Source organism: Pagrus pagrus (assembly GCF_965226575.1).
Source record: "Pagrus pagrus genome assembly, chromosome: 19".
Classification (NCBI taxonomy): Eukaryota; Metazoa; Chordata; class Actinopteri; order Spariformes; family Sparidae; genus Pagrus; species Pagrus pagrus.
Genome location: NC_140203.1, coordinates 23,993,455 through 24,009,329, shown reverse-complemented (window position 1 = coordinate 24,009,329; position 15,875 = coordinate 23,993,455). Strand labels below are relative to the sequence as shown.

The 15,875-nt window shown below is 39.0% G+C and overlaps 1 protein-coding gene across 3 annotated transcripts in view; it reads left to right on the top strand.

Annotated features, from left to right (window-relative positions):
• The window catches only part of wdr7 (WD repeat domain 7), a 121,977-nt gene extending 106,342 nt beyond the window's left edge, over positions 1 to 15,635 (top strand). For all 3 annotated transcript variants that reach the window (XM_084383740.1, XM_084383739.1, XM_084383741.1), the window contains 2 exons: positions 8,425 to 8,529; positions 10,780 to 15,635. In XM_084383740.1, coding sequence (XP_084239866.1) covers positions 8,425 to 8,529; positions 10,780 to 10,983 — 309 coding nt within the window. In that variant the 3' untranslated portion in view covers positions 10,984 to 15,635. The remainder of the gene's footprint in view (positions 1 to 8,424; positions 8,530 to 10,779) is intronic.
• Positions 15,636 to 15,875: the final 240 nt, after the last annotated feature.

The window sequence follows — 15,875 nt, the reverse complement described above, 5'->3', positions numbered from 1 at the left end:
GAATCATAAAACTGACATCATTTTGTTCATGGATCCAACTCACCTTCAGGGTGTCCAGTTGGTCCTCCAATCCATCTTAGAATTGTTCTGTCCATCTATGTAAAGGATGTATTTACCTCTTATGACAGAAGAGAAGAAAGGAAGAGATGAGAGGCAACAAAAGCAGAGCAGTAATGAGGGGTGTAAACGGGAAATGAGAGGAGGAAAGAAAGAGGGAAACAGGAGAGGAGTTTTGTTGCCTCCACTTATTTTTCCTCTCCCAGTAATTGATTAATGATGAACCAATGACTCTGTTAATCACGTTTTAGTCTTTGCACACATTTATGTTTGATCGTGTGTGAGATTGTGTAGTGTGTGCGTTTGTGCGTGCTACTTGCCTTGGTGTTTGTGTATTTCTGTGTGAGTGTGTGTGTTGGTAATTTGCTGAGTATTGATTTGCAGTAACCTGAGCAGTCTAGTCTGGTGGAGGGGGTCATTTATATCTGATAACAGCACTGGCCCCTGTTCACCCGACATTTAGTTTGATTGTGTGTGTGTGTGTGTGTGTGTGTGTGTGTGTGTGTGTGTGTGTGTGTTTTTGTTTGTGTGCATGGTGTAAAGACAGGAGACGCTTTTCCTTTGTGTGTTATTTGCAGTAATTAACATTTAATGGATAATGACTTTGTGAGAAGCATGAGTGTGTGTATGTGTGCGTGTGTGCGTGTGTGTGTGTGTGTGTGTGTGTTGGAACCCTTTCAAGTGTTTCGAATGTAAGCTCAAACTATAATCTTCATTAACAGGACTGGGTATCTTTTAGGTCTCATTAATTCTGATTCTTATTGATTCTGGTTCTTATTGGTACTTACTGAATCATGCTTCCAAGTCTTAGCCAATTATTTCAACAAGAAAGAAGCCAAAATATGTCGGAAGCAACATTTTTGGCAGATTTTAATGCGATAAAAATAAGCGGCGACCAGATATCCTATCAAAAACAGACCACATTACGGTCTGGTTATAAGGCATCATGACTCACTTCTTCTCATCTGTTCCGCTCAGAGCTGTAATTAAATATGTGCAGTGAAGCCGCTAACAACCATTGTAAGCTTTTTAGCCATGCTAGCTTTTGAGCACTAGTTCATGTCCTCATATTGTGCACCAAGTTATCGTATTGACGTGTGTAACGCTCAGGTAAAATGATTCATTGTGTGTCGAAAGTGAGTGGGGAAAAAATGCTCGTCTCTCAACAAAACTTGTCATTGTGGAAAGGCTCCAAATCAAATCCTGTTCTTGACACCCAATCCTTGTTAATGAGAGAGTATTTTTTATCTATCAGTGACACCTTATCCAAAATCCACTCAGCATTCACCCCTGTAGACCAATTCGCCTTCTTGATGGTTGACAATAATTCCATTACAGAGTTGTCAATGTGGAAATAAAGTTTCAAACCACTTTGGAAACTTTTAGGTAAATAGCAACACAAAATCTGTGTTAAAACTATCTGCTCCTCCTGTAAACACTCAGTTTAAAGTTTGTAAGATGAGACTTAGTTGTCAGATTTATCACCAAATGAAACACTTTGATTCCCAACTAGGAAATGACAATTCCAACCTTTTGTAATTATATTTAAGTTAATATATTACTGATGAGGTTAAAGTGGCGTTATAAGGTCTCGATGCAAATTTTGCTGATCAGATTTAGGAGTGGTTTGATTTTTTTTGGGATGACACTGGGGAGCAGGACGGGAGGAAGTGAAGAAAGAAGAGTATGAGAAGAGGAAGAAGGAGATGAAAGGCAGAGTTTATGTTTATAATCTGTGTGTGTGTGTGTGTGTGTGTGTGTGTGTGTGTGTGTGTGTGTGTGTGTGTGTCCAACTGTAGCTAGCTATTCCCTGCATGACCATCTGCCACAGCTTTGATCAGCCTCCGTGAACAGCCCTTTGTCAGCTGCATTACTCTGTGTGCGCGCGCGCGTGTGTGTGTGCATGCCTGTGTGTGTGTCCGTGTCCAGCTGCTTGCTTTGCTTCTTTAACAGACTCTACTGAGTCTACTAATTGAACACAAAGAAACAATCTGACTGATCTTCCTCTGTGTCTGCATCTGTTTCTTTCTGTAACCACTGAATCCAGAGGAAACGCTTTGAAACTGAAGTTGTAGCTCTGCCTCACAGTTGACACCTCCCACTGCACATCCCATTAGAGGCCAACCAGTGTAGCTAGCCACAAGCTGAAGATTCCCATATGCTTAAGTAAATTTCAACTTGACACAAGGAGTTAACTGCAGTCCCACCAAAGATACATATGGCACAGGTTTTGATGTAGTTCAGCCTCTACATCTATTGATATCACCACCACAACACTAAGAGGAGAAGACCATTGATTCAAAAACTTGGAGAAGGCAGCCAGAGCTGACCAATCACTGTTCTTGCATCTCTACATAGTATCTTAGTAGTGGCTTAAGTTACATTTTTGAGGAAGTGCATGTCAGTTATGGTGGCTACACGCACAACTACGAGGCAACCCCTTAATGGAGACCCCAACCCTCAAACATTGTTAATATCAGGGTCATGACTATCAGGGTCTCAGTCATTAGCAGACATATATGTCTGTCACAATATGTCTGCAAATTAATTCACAGTTATTTTTCCATTAGTGTGTATTCACCCAAATACAATAATCATTGTGTTTTTTATTACCTTAGAATGAGCCTTTAGCTGCCACTCTAGATGAGGGTGAGACGAGGGGTATTAAATTGTTTGCAATCTGCAACCTCACTGCTAGATGTCACTAAATCCTACACACTGGACCTAAATTAATTATTTAAACTGAAAACAAAAGTGTATCCAACTGCTTACACAGCAACAAAATGATGAAGCACTGTCAAATCTGATTATTTCTGACAATTGTTGGTATTGGAAGCATTCCTGCTGTAGCCAGCAAACCCTGTTAGCTGTAACTTTAGTGTCAGCTGTACCTAATAGTAAGCATTGTTAGCATAACCTGTTCAAACAAGACCCCAACCCACAGGACCCAAAAGATCTGTTTCCCTACGGCCTGGTGTCAGCAGTCCCGTGTCCCTCTCTTAATGCTTCAAAGCTGTTTTGGCAGTACGAGGGGGCCATCCTGGCTGCTTACACACATTCAGCTGCTTTCCTATTTATAGTATCTTTATTTGTTGGATTATCAACTTTATTGTTTTTAACAGTGTTTAGTCTTTGTTTATTAGCATTTTCTATTGAAACCAACATACGCAGCTGCAACTCTAGTATTAATTCTACCCAGTTATTAGCATGTTTAGCTTTCCCTGTTGAAACCAACAGACTCCAACAGTTACATTAGTTACAACCAGTAGTTAGCACTGGTAGCGTTACCTTATTAAAACAGCTTTACTTAGGTGTTTCTTTGATAACACAACACTTAGCGTGGCCATTAGCTTTCCATTTTCTGCATTGTTAGCTACAACCTGCTAGTACTTTCTAGACCTGCAGCAGGTACCAAGGTCCTGGCATAGCCCTAAAGTAGTACTGTTAAGTAGTGGCTGAAGAGATAGTTTAATACTTGCTTGAGACATTGCTCAAAAATTGAATGCAGAATCTGAGTAATGCAAGTTTGTGTGAAAAAAACCCTCTTTTGGCTAACATAATTCTAATTCTAAGGGCAGGCGTGATTTAATAGCTGTTGTACTTACAGGAGATGGAAATAAGATGGTATGATCACACACACACATATACATATACACACACGCACGCACACACGCACGCACACATGCACACACACACACACACACACACACACACACACACACACACACACACACACACACATGCACCCACACCCACAGCCTATTCCCCAGGCATCAGGTGTATTGAAGTACACAGTGCTGTAAATGGTTTCAGTGTGCTTCACTGCTCTCTGATAGGCTGATTGATTTGGTAGGCAGTCCACCGTGACACACACACACACACACACACACACACACACACACACACACACACACACACACACACACACACACACACACACACAAACTGATCATAATATATATGAAAGCATCAATATTTGATGCACATTAAACAGTCGTATTGTGCGTCATGTTTCTTTCTGTGTCTTGCTTTATACATACATGTTTTTTTTTCTTTGTCTTTCTCATTCATGTTGATGTTGTGAGGTCCTCGAATGTCAAACACCATTAAAAAGACTTCCTCTCAGATTAATATATGTGTAAATAGTGATGAATGTAGTAATTCAGAATTAAATGTAATCACAGTGCTCTTATAATGTACTCTTGGCATTCTGTTCTTGTTGCCCTGCACTGTAATTGGACCACAGTACAGGCATTGCATGGAACACGGAATACTTGCACACGTTTGCAAGTTTTTTTCTAATAATTAAATAATAAATAGTAAATTCATACATTTAAAGGTGCCATTTGTAAGAAAAGTAGATTTTTGAATCTCATTCCTAACTAGTCCGATAATGACGTTATAATGAATAGAGTGATTTAAAACAGTAATTTTATTGCGTTTGCATTTAAAGATTCATTAATAAACTCGTAACATTTTCCAAACAATTACATTTCCCAAATCTGTCTTTAAATGATGAATTGATAATTATTTTTTAAATTGAATAGGTAAAATGGTTTGTCAAAAATGGCAGCCCGTCATTTTCCATCTGACATTTAATTTGTTTGCAGCTTCCATTTTCATCACAAACCGAACACATAATAGCAGTGTGCTACCTAAAAATGCATTGTTCAACCCACAGAGCAGCACCGGACGCTGATTGTCTTGATGTTGTGCATTGACCAGAGCTGTGGTGTTGGCAGGAATCTTCTTTTTATGTTCTCAGGGCTCAAGGCTCCATTGCATTCCAAAAGATTGTTAAGTAATATTAGGATCCATCTGAAATTAAATAGCATTTTTTAGTGATACAGCAGACATATCTGCTCTGTAATTCACTTGTCCTGTGTTCTCCTTTGAGAAAAGCACCTCCTACTTCTCATTGATTTAACAGAGTAGTGTCCTGTTAACTGGGACAAAAAAGTAGTACTGTGCTTAATTTATGAGGAACCTGTACCTTACTGAAGTGCTTTTTACTCCACTACATTTATTTTCATTTCATTTAAGTTACTAGTTACGTTGCAGATTGTGTGCTGCATTAGTAACAAAGTAAAACATACAGTATGTAAATGATTTTATTTGATTAGAAAAACACAATGCTGCACAAAAATGCTGAATATTGAATCCAGTAATCGGTCAGGTGGGTAATCCCCTGGTCAACCCATAGTATACAGTTTTAATGGCAGCATGCAATTGAGCTGGCATGGACTCCACAAATTTGCGTAAAACCTGATAACTTGTGTTATCCAAGTATAATTTAAGTGTTCCACAAGGCTTTCTGTGATGTCACAGAATGCTTGACTTTCTTGTCTTCAAGTCTCCAGATAAATGTTCAATAGGGTCTAGGTCAGGTGACTGTGGAGGAAAGTCCATGACGGTCAGGACTCCTTGTTTTTTTGTGGTCTTCGAGTATTTCTTGCAAAGCTTTAAGGTGTGTTTGGGCTCATTATCCTGCTGCAGTATAAAGTCGAGTCAAATCATGGCCGGCATTGCATGGAACCCTAAACACTTTTCAGAAACTGGATCACTTGTCAGTTGAAGACTGAGAAAGCCAAGCATTCTTCTGTGGAACACTGTCAAATCATGTTGGGATAACATGAGTCATGAGGTTTTACACAACTTGTGGAGTCCATGCATGCTGTCTGAAAATCATAAACACTTTTCAAGGATTCCAATTTTCACTTAACTTGTTAAGTGAATGTAATGAATCCAGATGTTATCAGGATCATAAAAGCTTGCTGGTTTGGTTCGACATGATGAGTGTTAGCAGACAAACTGTGTCCACTATGTTGACCTCCTGATCATTTTGCTTTTAACAACAGTAGTGATGGGAAATGTGACTTAGGATCTTGCCAAAGAGAAAATAATGGAGGAGAAAGACTGACAGAGGTGAAGGATGCAAAGAAGGGAAAAAAAAGCTGAGGAGGTGAGAGAGAGAGAAAAGAAAGAGAGGCAGACTGGGGTGGAGGCTGGAAAGAAATCAAAATAATTGAGCTTTTTCCTCAGCACACTGCTGGAATCTAATAGGATTTCCCCTAAAAGAAGGAGGGAGAGACTGAATTAAAAAGATGAAATTTTGATTTCATTGTGTTATTATTTTTTTTCTGCTTTAATCGTCACAGACAGGTTATTATTTCATGGTCTGGGTGCCTGAGGCGACGCGTCTTAATCTCATCTGGAGGTGAGAGTTTGTAATCCCAGGCAGAGGCAGGGTGGAGATTTCTGGAAGGGCGTTTATTGCGTTACACACCCTGCATCTGGTGGGACAGTTTATTGCGTTACACACGGCGTGGCGTCGCTTTATTTTGTCCCCTGAGTTCTGGAGGCGAATGGCAGCATCTGTTGGACCAGAAGCTGGCCCTCATCTGATGGAATTATCTCGTCCAAACCAAACACTTACTGTCAAGTAAAATCTGGGCGGCAAAACGAGTTTTTCTGAGATGCCTCGATGAAATTTCAGCAACGACCAAATTTTGTTCTTCGTCTCGTCTTTATCACAAAACAGAATTTATTGAAGTCTTGAACCTCGAGCTGCTGCTGCTGTAGTTTGGATTCATCAACAAGACGAATCTTGTGAAGAACTCAAGTTTAGCTGCAGTGGTTGATGAGGAACGATGTGGAGGTGCTCGAGATACGCTTGAGGGTTTCTGTTTGTTGTTTTTTTATAAAGAATTGTGATATTGATAGTATAAAGTGGCTGTTTGTTCCTGTCTGTTTTTCATCTGTGAAAAGGTTCTATAAACCTCAATAACACTGCTACACACTTCATAAACTGATGAAATTGTGGTACCATTTTTGGCCATACAGAGCTGCACACACATTCACCTAAACACACTTTTTATGGCGTAGTACCTGTCAGTAACCCCTAATACTAAAGACAGTTATGAGAACCCTGAAATATAATAACATTCAAAGATATAAACCAGACAGAACAATAAGGGAAACAAGAAAGTGAGTGTGAACAACACAGACAGAGCTCAGGTTTCTTGGTGATTATAAAGTCAAAGGCCTCCAGTCTCATGGTGGTGTAGTGCAGCAGTGTGTACTGGAGGAAACAAGACTGAAAAGACTCATCACAGTTTAACAATTCAGCACCCAGACCATCAGCATCCAGACCATCAGCACCCAGACCATCAGCACCCAGACCATGAGCACCTAGACAAAGTCATATTCACCTCCAAGCCGCAGACAGAATCACTCCATTAACTTAGATTCCTCCGTGACGTCTTACTATCTCATTTTACTAAATGCCATACTTACCCACTTCTATAAAATAACAAGCCTAAATGTGTAATTTGTTATTGATTATTTTATTTTATTGACCAAATTTATTTTATGAAGGCAGCAGAAGATGTGTTCTATTATTCAGCAGGACTGCAGAGTAAATACAAAAGGAGTATCAGCAAGCACTAAAATGTAAGAAAATGCAGCACCCAGAGCACTGGTTGATCATCTGCAGGACCTTTAGAATATTCCTATACAGACTTAGATTTAGGATTTACGGTGTAGTACTTCACAGCTAATCTAACAACTTGTAAGTAACTTCAGTCGCCTGAGAAAGTGATATGCATTGTAGAAAACAGCTCAATACTTTCCATTCACAGCTCAGCACTCCTTTATGTTTGATCTAAGTAATCTCTTTTCAATTAAATTGTCATACAAGATGCAATTACATAATTAAAGTCACTGCTGTAAGTTATATGTTTTTATTAAAGTAAATGTTAAGTAACTCTGTATTCCAACAGTAATCACTGTAACAGAGTGTTTGGTCAGTAACCCATGTCTCCTCCCCTGCTCATGCAGTAACAGAGAAACGAAAGTTTCTGTAATCCCTGCCCACTTTATCCAATCAGGACAGAGAACTCCATAAAGAGCCGGTCAGAGCAGGATCGTCCTGTTTGCTGCTGTGTCTGGCGGTTACTGCTGCACGTTCATGTGGTGACGTAGAGAGGAGGAAGGGGATTGCTAACTGCAAAATGGACAGGAAGTTAGCTTTAATTTGTAGCAGGGAGCCCTTTAAATAGAAGGAAAAATACTGTGCCACTGACATTAGATCAGGTTTTTGTTGGTTTATGGCGGAAATGGCGACAACGTCGGTCGGAAACTAACAATGACAATCCCAGCCCGGAGTCCGACATTTATTTCAAAAATTCCCAGTAACATGAAAGAAACCTCTCCGCCAAATGATTCACTGCTGAAAATTGTGTCTGTAACATTCAGTTTGTTCGAGATAACTGAGGAGTTCAGCCCTGTAAAACGTTCATTTGATGTAATGACTCTGTTTCATTTTTTTTTTGACTATCCTCTCTCTCTCCCTATGTCTCTCTGTAGAACATTGTGGGTCATAAGGGTCCCATCACAGCAGTTTCGTTCGCCCCTGATGGTCGTTACCTGGCAACTTACTCCAACGCTGACAGCCACATCTCTTTCTGGCAGGTAAGTGACACACACACACACACACACACACACACACACACACACACACACACAAAAGGGCCTAACAGGTTTTAAGGTCTTAGGGGGTTTAAAGTTCAGCCATCACAGCTGATATTTCTCATTTGTGTCTCACTTTATGTCAAGGAGGCACTGATTGTTTCAAAACTTTAATCGGAGAAAAGCTTTTTACTCCACTCCCTATTTTACATTTTTAAATATGTCTAAAATAAAAATACAGCAGCTTTTTCAAGCGATCATATGACTGCTGACAGACAGAAGCATCTGTTCACATCTGAGCTTTGACTAACTAATCATTCAAACTTTCTAGTGTACAGAAGGTGCTGGCAGTATAGCCATGAAGGAAACGTCACATCAGGAAAGAAACAGCATGATTTTAAGTCAAATAACTCACCAGCTCTGGGGTTTTGCGGTTATAAAGTCCATCTAAAGTTCTATTCTGAAGCCTGCAGATTCTGTGTTAGCTGCCGTTGCTTGTGCAGCTTTGGTCTCACAACATCTGATTAAAGAACTGAGCAGATATATGAAAATATTTCCACCAGAGAAAAGTCAGTCAATTTGTTTTTCCCAGAACCAAACTGAAAGAAACAACCATGAAGTGTTTACAGTTGTTTGTACTTTATTATCAGTAACTTACCCGCCCATATACTGTACACCAGTACTAATACGATTCTTCTGAGACTTTATTTGATGTTCATTTTCATTTAGATGAATACTTACACAAAAGAGTAAGTCTTTATTCACAAACTAAGCCCGTTTTTTACACACTGACTATATCCAAAAATGTTTTCAGAGATTTGTTTTAATTCAGATGTAAAATGAAAAAACCTGCAAAAACATCTTTCAGACGGTGGTTAAAAGGACCATGAAGACGTGTTTCTGTACAAAAAACAACATTTGTAATTAAAAGTCTGAAGCACTCAAGAGGGTAATGATATAATTATAAATATAAATTATAAATGATTAAAAAAAGGGTTAGGGTTAAAGTTAGAGGTTAAATTCAACCTTTTTTCGCCTGGTCTTTACATTTTTTTTAAAATAACGATATCTACCAAAATGAAACTTCACTATCGTGATAGACTTTTCAGCCATATCGCCCAGGCCTAGGACAGCATGTGCACTTTTAGTAATTTTCTCATGTATTTTTCATTTTTTTTGTTTTAAATCTTTATTTTAACACATTTTATTCCTTTCCGCTGGCTTTTTATATTTTGTTGAATTTGATTCTCATTTATTTACTTTTACAGTATATTAATATTAAGCTTTAGATACAAAAACGTAATGAATGACAGTCCCATTCATAAAGAAATATTAATAGCATCTAAAATAACCAATAATAAAACGTCAAGCGACCAATCACACAGGTAAATGATAAACATAACCAGACAGACACACACTTCGTATCTTCTTCCCAGAACTGTTATTTTGAATGAACGGTCTTTACGACCTATGACACGACTGTCTGCAGACACACACACACACACACACACTAATGGCATTACTGTAAGCATAAACCGCTGCTAGTGCACCGACAAGACGGCTGCTGTGGTAATGAGCTGGCAGACGCTCTGTCGGTGTGTGTGTGGCTGTGTGAGGGAGGGGCGGTGTCGTCTCAGGAAACGATAGAGTTTCTCCTCGCTGTGTTTTTCCTACAGACACACACACACACACACACACACACACACACACACACACACACTATGTCTGCCAATTTCTTCACAGGACGCAGCGACTGAGGCCTCATGGGTTAAACTCAGGGTTTTCTCAGAGGATTCAGCAGCTCCATCACTAACAGGAACTGCTGATGAGGCTCAAAATGTTTAGCAACTCATTTTCAATTCAAGAGCTGACAGTACAGTTTGATTGTAGAGAACGTATGAGTACCAACATACATTCAGACAGAATAGAGAAGATGAAGCAGATGCAGGTGAAAGAACGCTTCAGTCTGGTGATATGTAATGCCAATGTTAAATCAAAGAACACCTTTAGGCCACATTTGTATTCAATGTCAATCCAATAACTTAGCGAAAAAACATTACGCCACTGAGCCCTGATGTCCAAACCGACAATAAATTCCATTTTAACAGACGGATTGTGCAGCCTGGGGATAACACTGATTACATACAGCAGCTTCTCTAGAATGACCTTTTTCCCTGTCTCGTGCCAGTCACGTGATGACAGGTGAAATTGACTGTGTTCTCTGCAGCTTCAGGTTTTTCTTGTCCTCCTCAGATGAACACCAGTTTGCTGGGCAGCATTGGGATGTTAAACTCGGCCCCTCAGCTCCGCTGCATTAAGACCTACCAGGTTCCTCCTGTGCAGCCGGCGTCCCCGGGCTCCCAGAACCACCTGAAGCTCGCCCGCCTCATCTGGACCTCCAACCGTAATGTCATCCTTATGGCCCACGACGGCAAGGAGCACCGCTTCATGGTCTAAACCACATCTGTATCTCTAGCTGAGCCCATGGTGTTGTATGTGAGAGACCTGGACGTGTTTTAGGGTTTTTGCTTCAAGGCAGAATCTGAAGCGCTGCAGCGTGGATTCAGTCAGTGGTCACTTAAGTTATAGCTTCAGCTTTGTAGCTGCTTAGTCCAATTGTTGATAGTCTAAAATCAAGCAATCATGAGTCTTTTTACTGAGATTCATTCAAGGGTCTGTTTTAAGAAAAGACATCGCAAGTGAATAATCTGCTGTCTGGTCAGAGAAGTGAAAAACCCAGCTCAGGTCCAGGTTTGGACTGGATGAAGTTTTGCTTTTATGTCCCATAGTAATAACTGTGAGGAAACTCACTCTGAAATATATTTAAAGGCCGTGATAGAAGGCTTGTTTACATAATCACTTGGATTTCTGTGTTTTTTAGTTCTTGTCATTCCTATTTATTTGCTGTTTTGGCTGGATGCCATCTTGCTGCAATCATTTTGGGTCCAACTGTTCACTTAAAGTAAGACTTGGACTCACTGCCATTTGACTTCCCACATAGTTTTTCAGTTTATTTCAATGCATGGTAACTGTGTGCTATTGTTATTAAATGTTTGTAACATCATGCAGGAATTTGTGGATTCACTTGCAGAAACACTGACTGGAACATTTTTAACATAGGTACTAAAAATGAATCAATTTTGTCCTTTTTCCTCAATTTTCAGCTCTTTATATTAAAGTTTGTTTGGGAGTCAGAAAGTGGAACAACCTAAATGAAATTCTTAAATTTCTGGGATGAATTCTGACTGTTGGAAATCTTAAAAAAAAAAAAAAAATCTGCTCAAAGGCTTTGGTTCTCTCTGACCTCTGTAAGACAAGTACACACTTTTCACATTTCAAACTGCATACATGCTGTGTTTATGTGTGTGAGTACTTTGGTGTTTGCTGTTATTTTTGTGACACTTTGGAAGCTTTTCCATTTTCTCTGAGCGTCATGCAGGAATGTGTGTCTATGTATGTGTGTGTGTGTGTGTGTGTGTGTGTGTGTGTGTGTGTGTGTGTGTGTGTGTGTGTGTGTTTACACCCAAGTGTACTTTCATGAACACACATTCTCACTTCAGACTGTTCATCCTGAAAGCACACCCACAGAAAACCTTTAGACAGTGGAGTTGCAGCATTACTCACTGAAGAGAGTTCAAAAAGGACAAAAACTGAAGCATTTATTGTTTTGGTCACATTTTAAGGGGATCATATCAACACTTGCGGTTCAACAAAAGAGGTTCTGGGGTACAGGCCCTAACTCAGCTCAGTTCTTGAGTTTAGGTTCTATGTCTCCAGAGGGTTCATTTGCAAAAAGTACGTCTCCATATTAGTTTTTTTTAAATGATGTTTTTTGTGTCTGCAATCCGGGCAACATCAATTCAAGAGGTGTTGGGTTCTTTGGATTTTTGGATATTTTTTTATTGTTCTTTTGAAGAGAAAATCAATCAAACTGGTGTTGGTTTAATCATTTAAAGAATGGTTTTACTGCTGCTGTTTTTGCAGATGAACTCTTCATTTGTTCAAAAAGGGTTAAAGATAATTTAATAGTTAATCAGGTCAACACAGTAATTTTTCCTAAAAATGTCTTCCTTGAATTCATATTGCATTGAGTCTGAGCAGAACCTTAGCTTACTTTGGCCTCTTGGAGTCAGTTTTGTTTGGCAAATGGTTCTTTAGCAGTGTGGTGTTTTCAGGTGACAGCCTGCTGCCATGGTTCCCTATGTCTACATTTTGGTTTCAAGTGAAACTTTTTTTTTTTCTTTTTTTCTTTTAATGGGTCATGTCACTCACGTTGGTTGGCTTCTCCGGAGTTTTTGTCCTTCTCGTGATGTTTGTGGCGGCCTCCTTTGTTTGTTGCCTCGTTTGTGTGTTTGTTTGCAGATGATTTCGCTTTATACTTCACTGATTGATTGTGAAGACGTCTCTCCACCTTGCAGCTTTTCTCTTTCATTTATTCTGTTCCCATGTGATTCCAGAGAGGGTATCTCTACATATAGATGTGTACATACAGTTTACAGTATATATATCATCAGAACTGCTGAGTAATGTAGTCTGTTAATCTTGTACAGTGAGCACTGATCCTGTTTGGTGTATTTGTTGTGGCTTATGTGACTGTCTGCACTGACTAGTTCTTCAAATGAGTGAATTTCCAGTTTGATTGAAACCTTTTTCACATTTAGACATTTTTCAACCATCAACCACTTTTTCTAGAGCCCAGCTAAAACATTGAATATTTGGGGGCGATGCCGATGCCGATATTTGGAATTAAAACAATTTCAATATCAATATATCTGCTGATATTATATACACAGATTATTTACATAAGCACACATTTTTGTGCAATGATCCCACAAAATGGGTTTATCAAACACTTGTGACAAAGATACATGTGTAATGAAAGCAGGATATTTAGTTTAACAATAAACAAAATTACATCAGTGCACTGACACTGTGAACTTCACTGAGAATTTTAGAATTATAAATTACCCCAAAGCGTGCTTTTCTACATTATGTTCTCAAAACAAATCATATCGGCACATACTTTATCAGACAACATATAAGCAGATACAGATATATTTATCATAAGCCACTATTGGCTGAGATATATGTTGGTCAGGCTGAATTTTTTGCATTTTCCTTTGTTTTTAACAAGGAAGATCAACTGGCCCAGCTTGTTTAGGATTAGCTAAAAGGGCCAAAAACTTTAAAGTTTTCCTGTAACATTAAAAATACGTGAAGACATTAAAGCAGCATCTCTAAAATGTCACAGAATTTAATTTCCTATACACCTGTGGTTGTTTGATGAAGATCTTGACTGCTTTTATTGAGAAAAGCAAACGGTTAATAGGCTAGGGACACGTTTAAGGTTCAATATTTGTTGTTTTTCTTCCCTTTCAGTATAAAAGAAGACTGCATCTGTTCTCTTAAATGTTGCTAACATTCCTTATTAATAAAAGCAGGCATGAAGTAGCTTGTTAGCCTGAAACTAAACATCCCATCGCTTCTTATGAGGAATGCTAACATAGCTTTAACGACATAATCTGTTTCAAGAGCAACGTAACAGCAGCTGACAATGCTTTTGTACCTGATGGTGTGTCAATGCACCATCACTTTTAGGTGGGGTTACAGATGTACCAAAGCACTCTTCTGACCACATAATTTGAACTCTTGGCAGGAATTCCAGCATGACTCTGTTTATTGATGGTTATTACACATCATTCCTTATCTGTTGATCAGGACCTTTGTTTTTTTAGAATGCTGTCGCTGTTTCAGTGTTCAGAGTTTAATGCAGAAAGAGAAATATATATAGACATAGATATATATATATATATATATAGATGATATTTATAGAGATAGTGTTCTGTCAGAATCACTTTTAAATTGTTGATGTTTGAAGGACTTTGACGCACGCAAATTCGACATGACACTTCACTCGCTTTAATTCTATATTATCCACTCTTCCTTCTCTCCCCTCCCTCCCATCTCTACTCTGTCTTCCTCCCTCCTCTCCTCCCACCATCTCCTGTCAGTTTCATTAGTGCTGTCAGAAAGCTTCTAACACTGTTACACACCTGTAAACCCGAGCGTGTCAAAGCTTTTCACAAGTTCTCTGTCTCTTAAGAAAAAAAAAGAAAAAAAATAGGCAGTCAGATGGGTTTCTGAAAACACACACACACACACACACACACACACACACACACACACACACACACACACACACAAACACACACACACACACACACACACACAAACACACACACATACGTCAAGTCTAGACAGCTTTGAGATCTTAATCTTAGGTTTTCTCCATCACTCTTTACAGTTTGAGGAAAATCTGTTTTTGGCAGCCTCATGGGGGAGGAAAGGTGAGAAAAATAAAGAAGGCAGAGAAGAAGAGCTGAAGAGTAAGTAACAAGTGAGGAAGATCAGGTCATCCAGCCAGAAAAAGAAGGTTCTTTGGTGAAGGTAGTGAACCGAAATGTCTGAAGGAACCCTCTGGTTTTTCTTCATGGAAAAATAAGACAACATGTGGAGCAGGCACTAATAACGTCTCAAAAACTGCAGATAAGTTTGTTAAAATCGATGTTCACAGAACTGTAGCGATTATTTATGACAAACTGATGCTTGTCTGTGATTTGAATCTAAAACTTAAGAATATAGAAGGACCTTTTTTCCATTTTTACATCCCTCCCTGTCCCAGATTTTCTTTTTCTCGATCGTCCTCCTCCTGTTTCCTGTGAAATTCAACACATAAAACAGCCTCTTCAGTCCCTCCGGCTGTGGATAACAGGATTTACCTCAGTTTTCAAAATGTCTGATGTGCGATGACCAGACTGATTGTGTTTTAGAAAGATAACGGCAAATGTTCATTTCTGACTTTCACACTAAATGTTTTTCTTATTAATTTTGCTTTAATTTGATTATGCAATTAATGTTTATACAGTGAACTCAGCCTAGATATTTAAGAGTGTGTGCGTGTGTGTGTGTGTGTGTGTGATGTAGTGCATGTATATAAGCTTCCCTTGATGTAACACCGAGCAGGTTGAATCTACTGTGCATCATATAAACATGTGTTGTGTTAAAATGTGATGTTGTTGACTTTGTGTCCAATAAAGATGAAAACGAGACCATGTGTGTATCTGTGCTCTTTTTTTGTCTCCATATTAGTTTCTTTAATGTTAAACTAGAAATAGAGAAGTTTTTTTGCCTTAATGTATCATTATGAAGAAAATGTTGATTTCACAATGTAATGGCAACAGAAAAAAATAACCCATCATCATTTAGACTGGTTCCTTATAAGCCTCACTTCCACTGTGTTAAGACTGACCGACTACATTATAGACTACAATAATGAATAAACTTGTGTT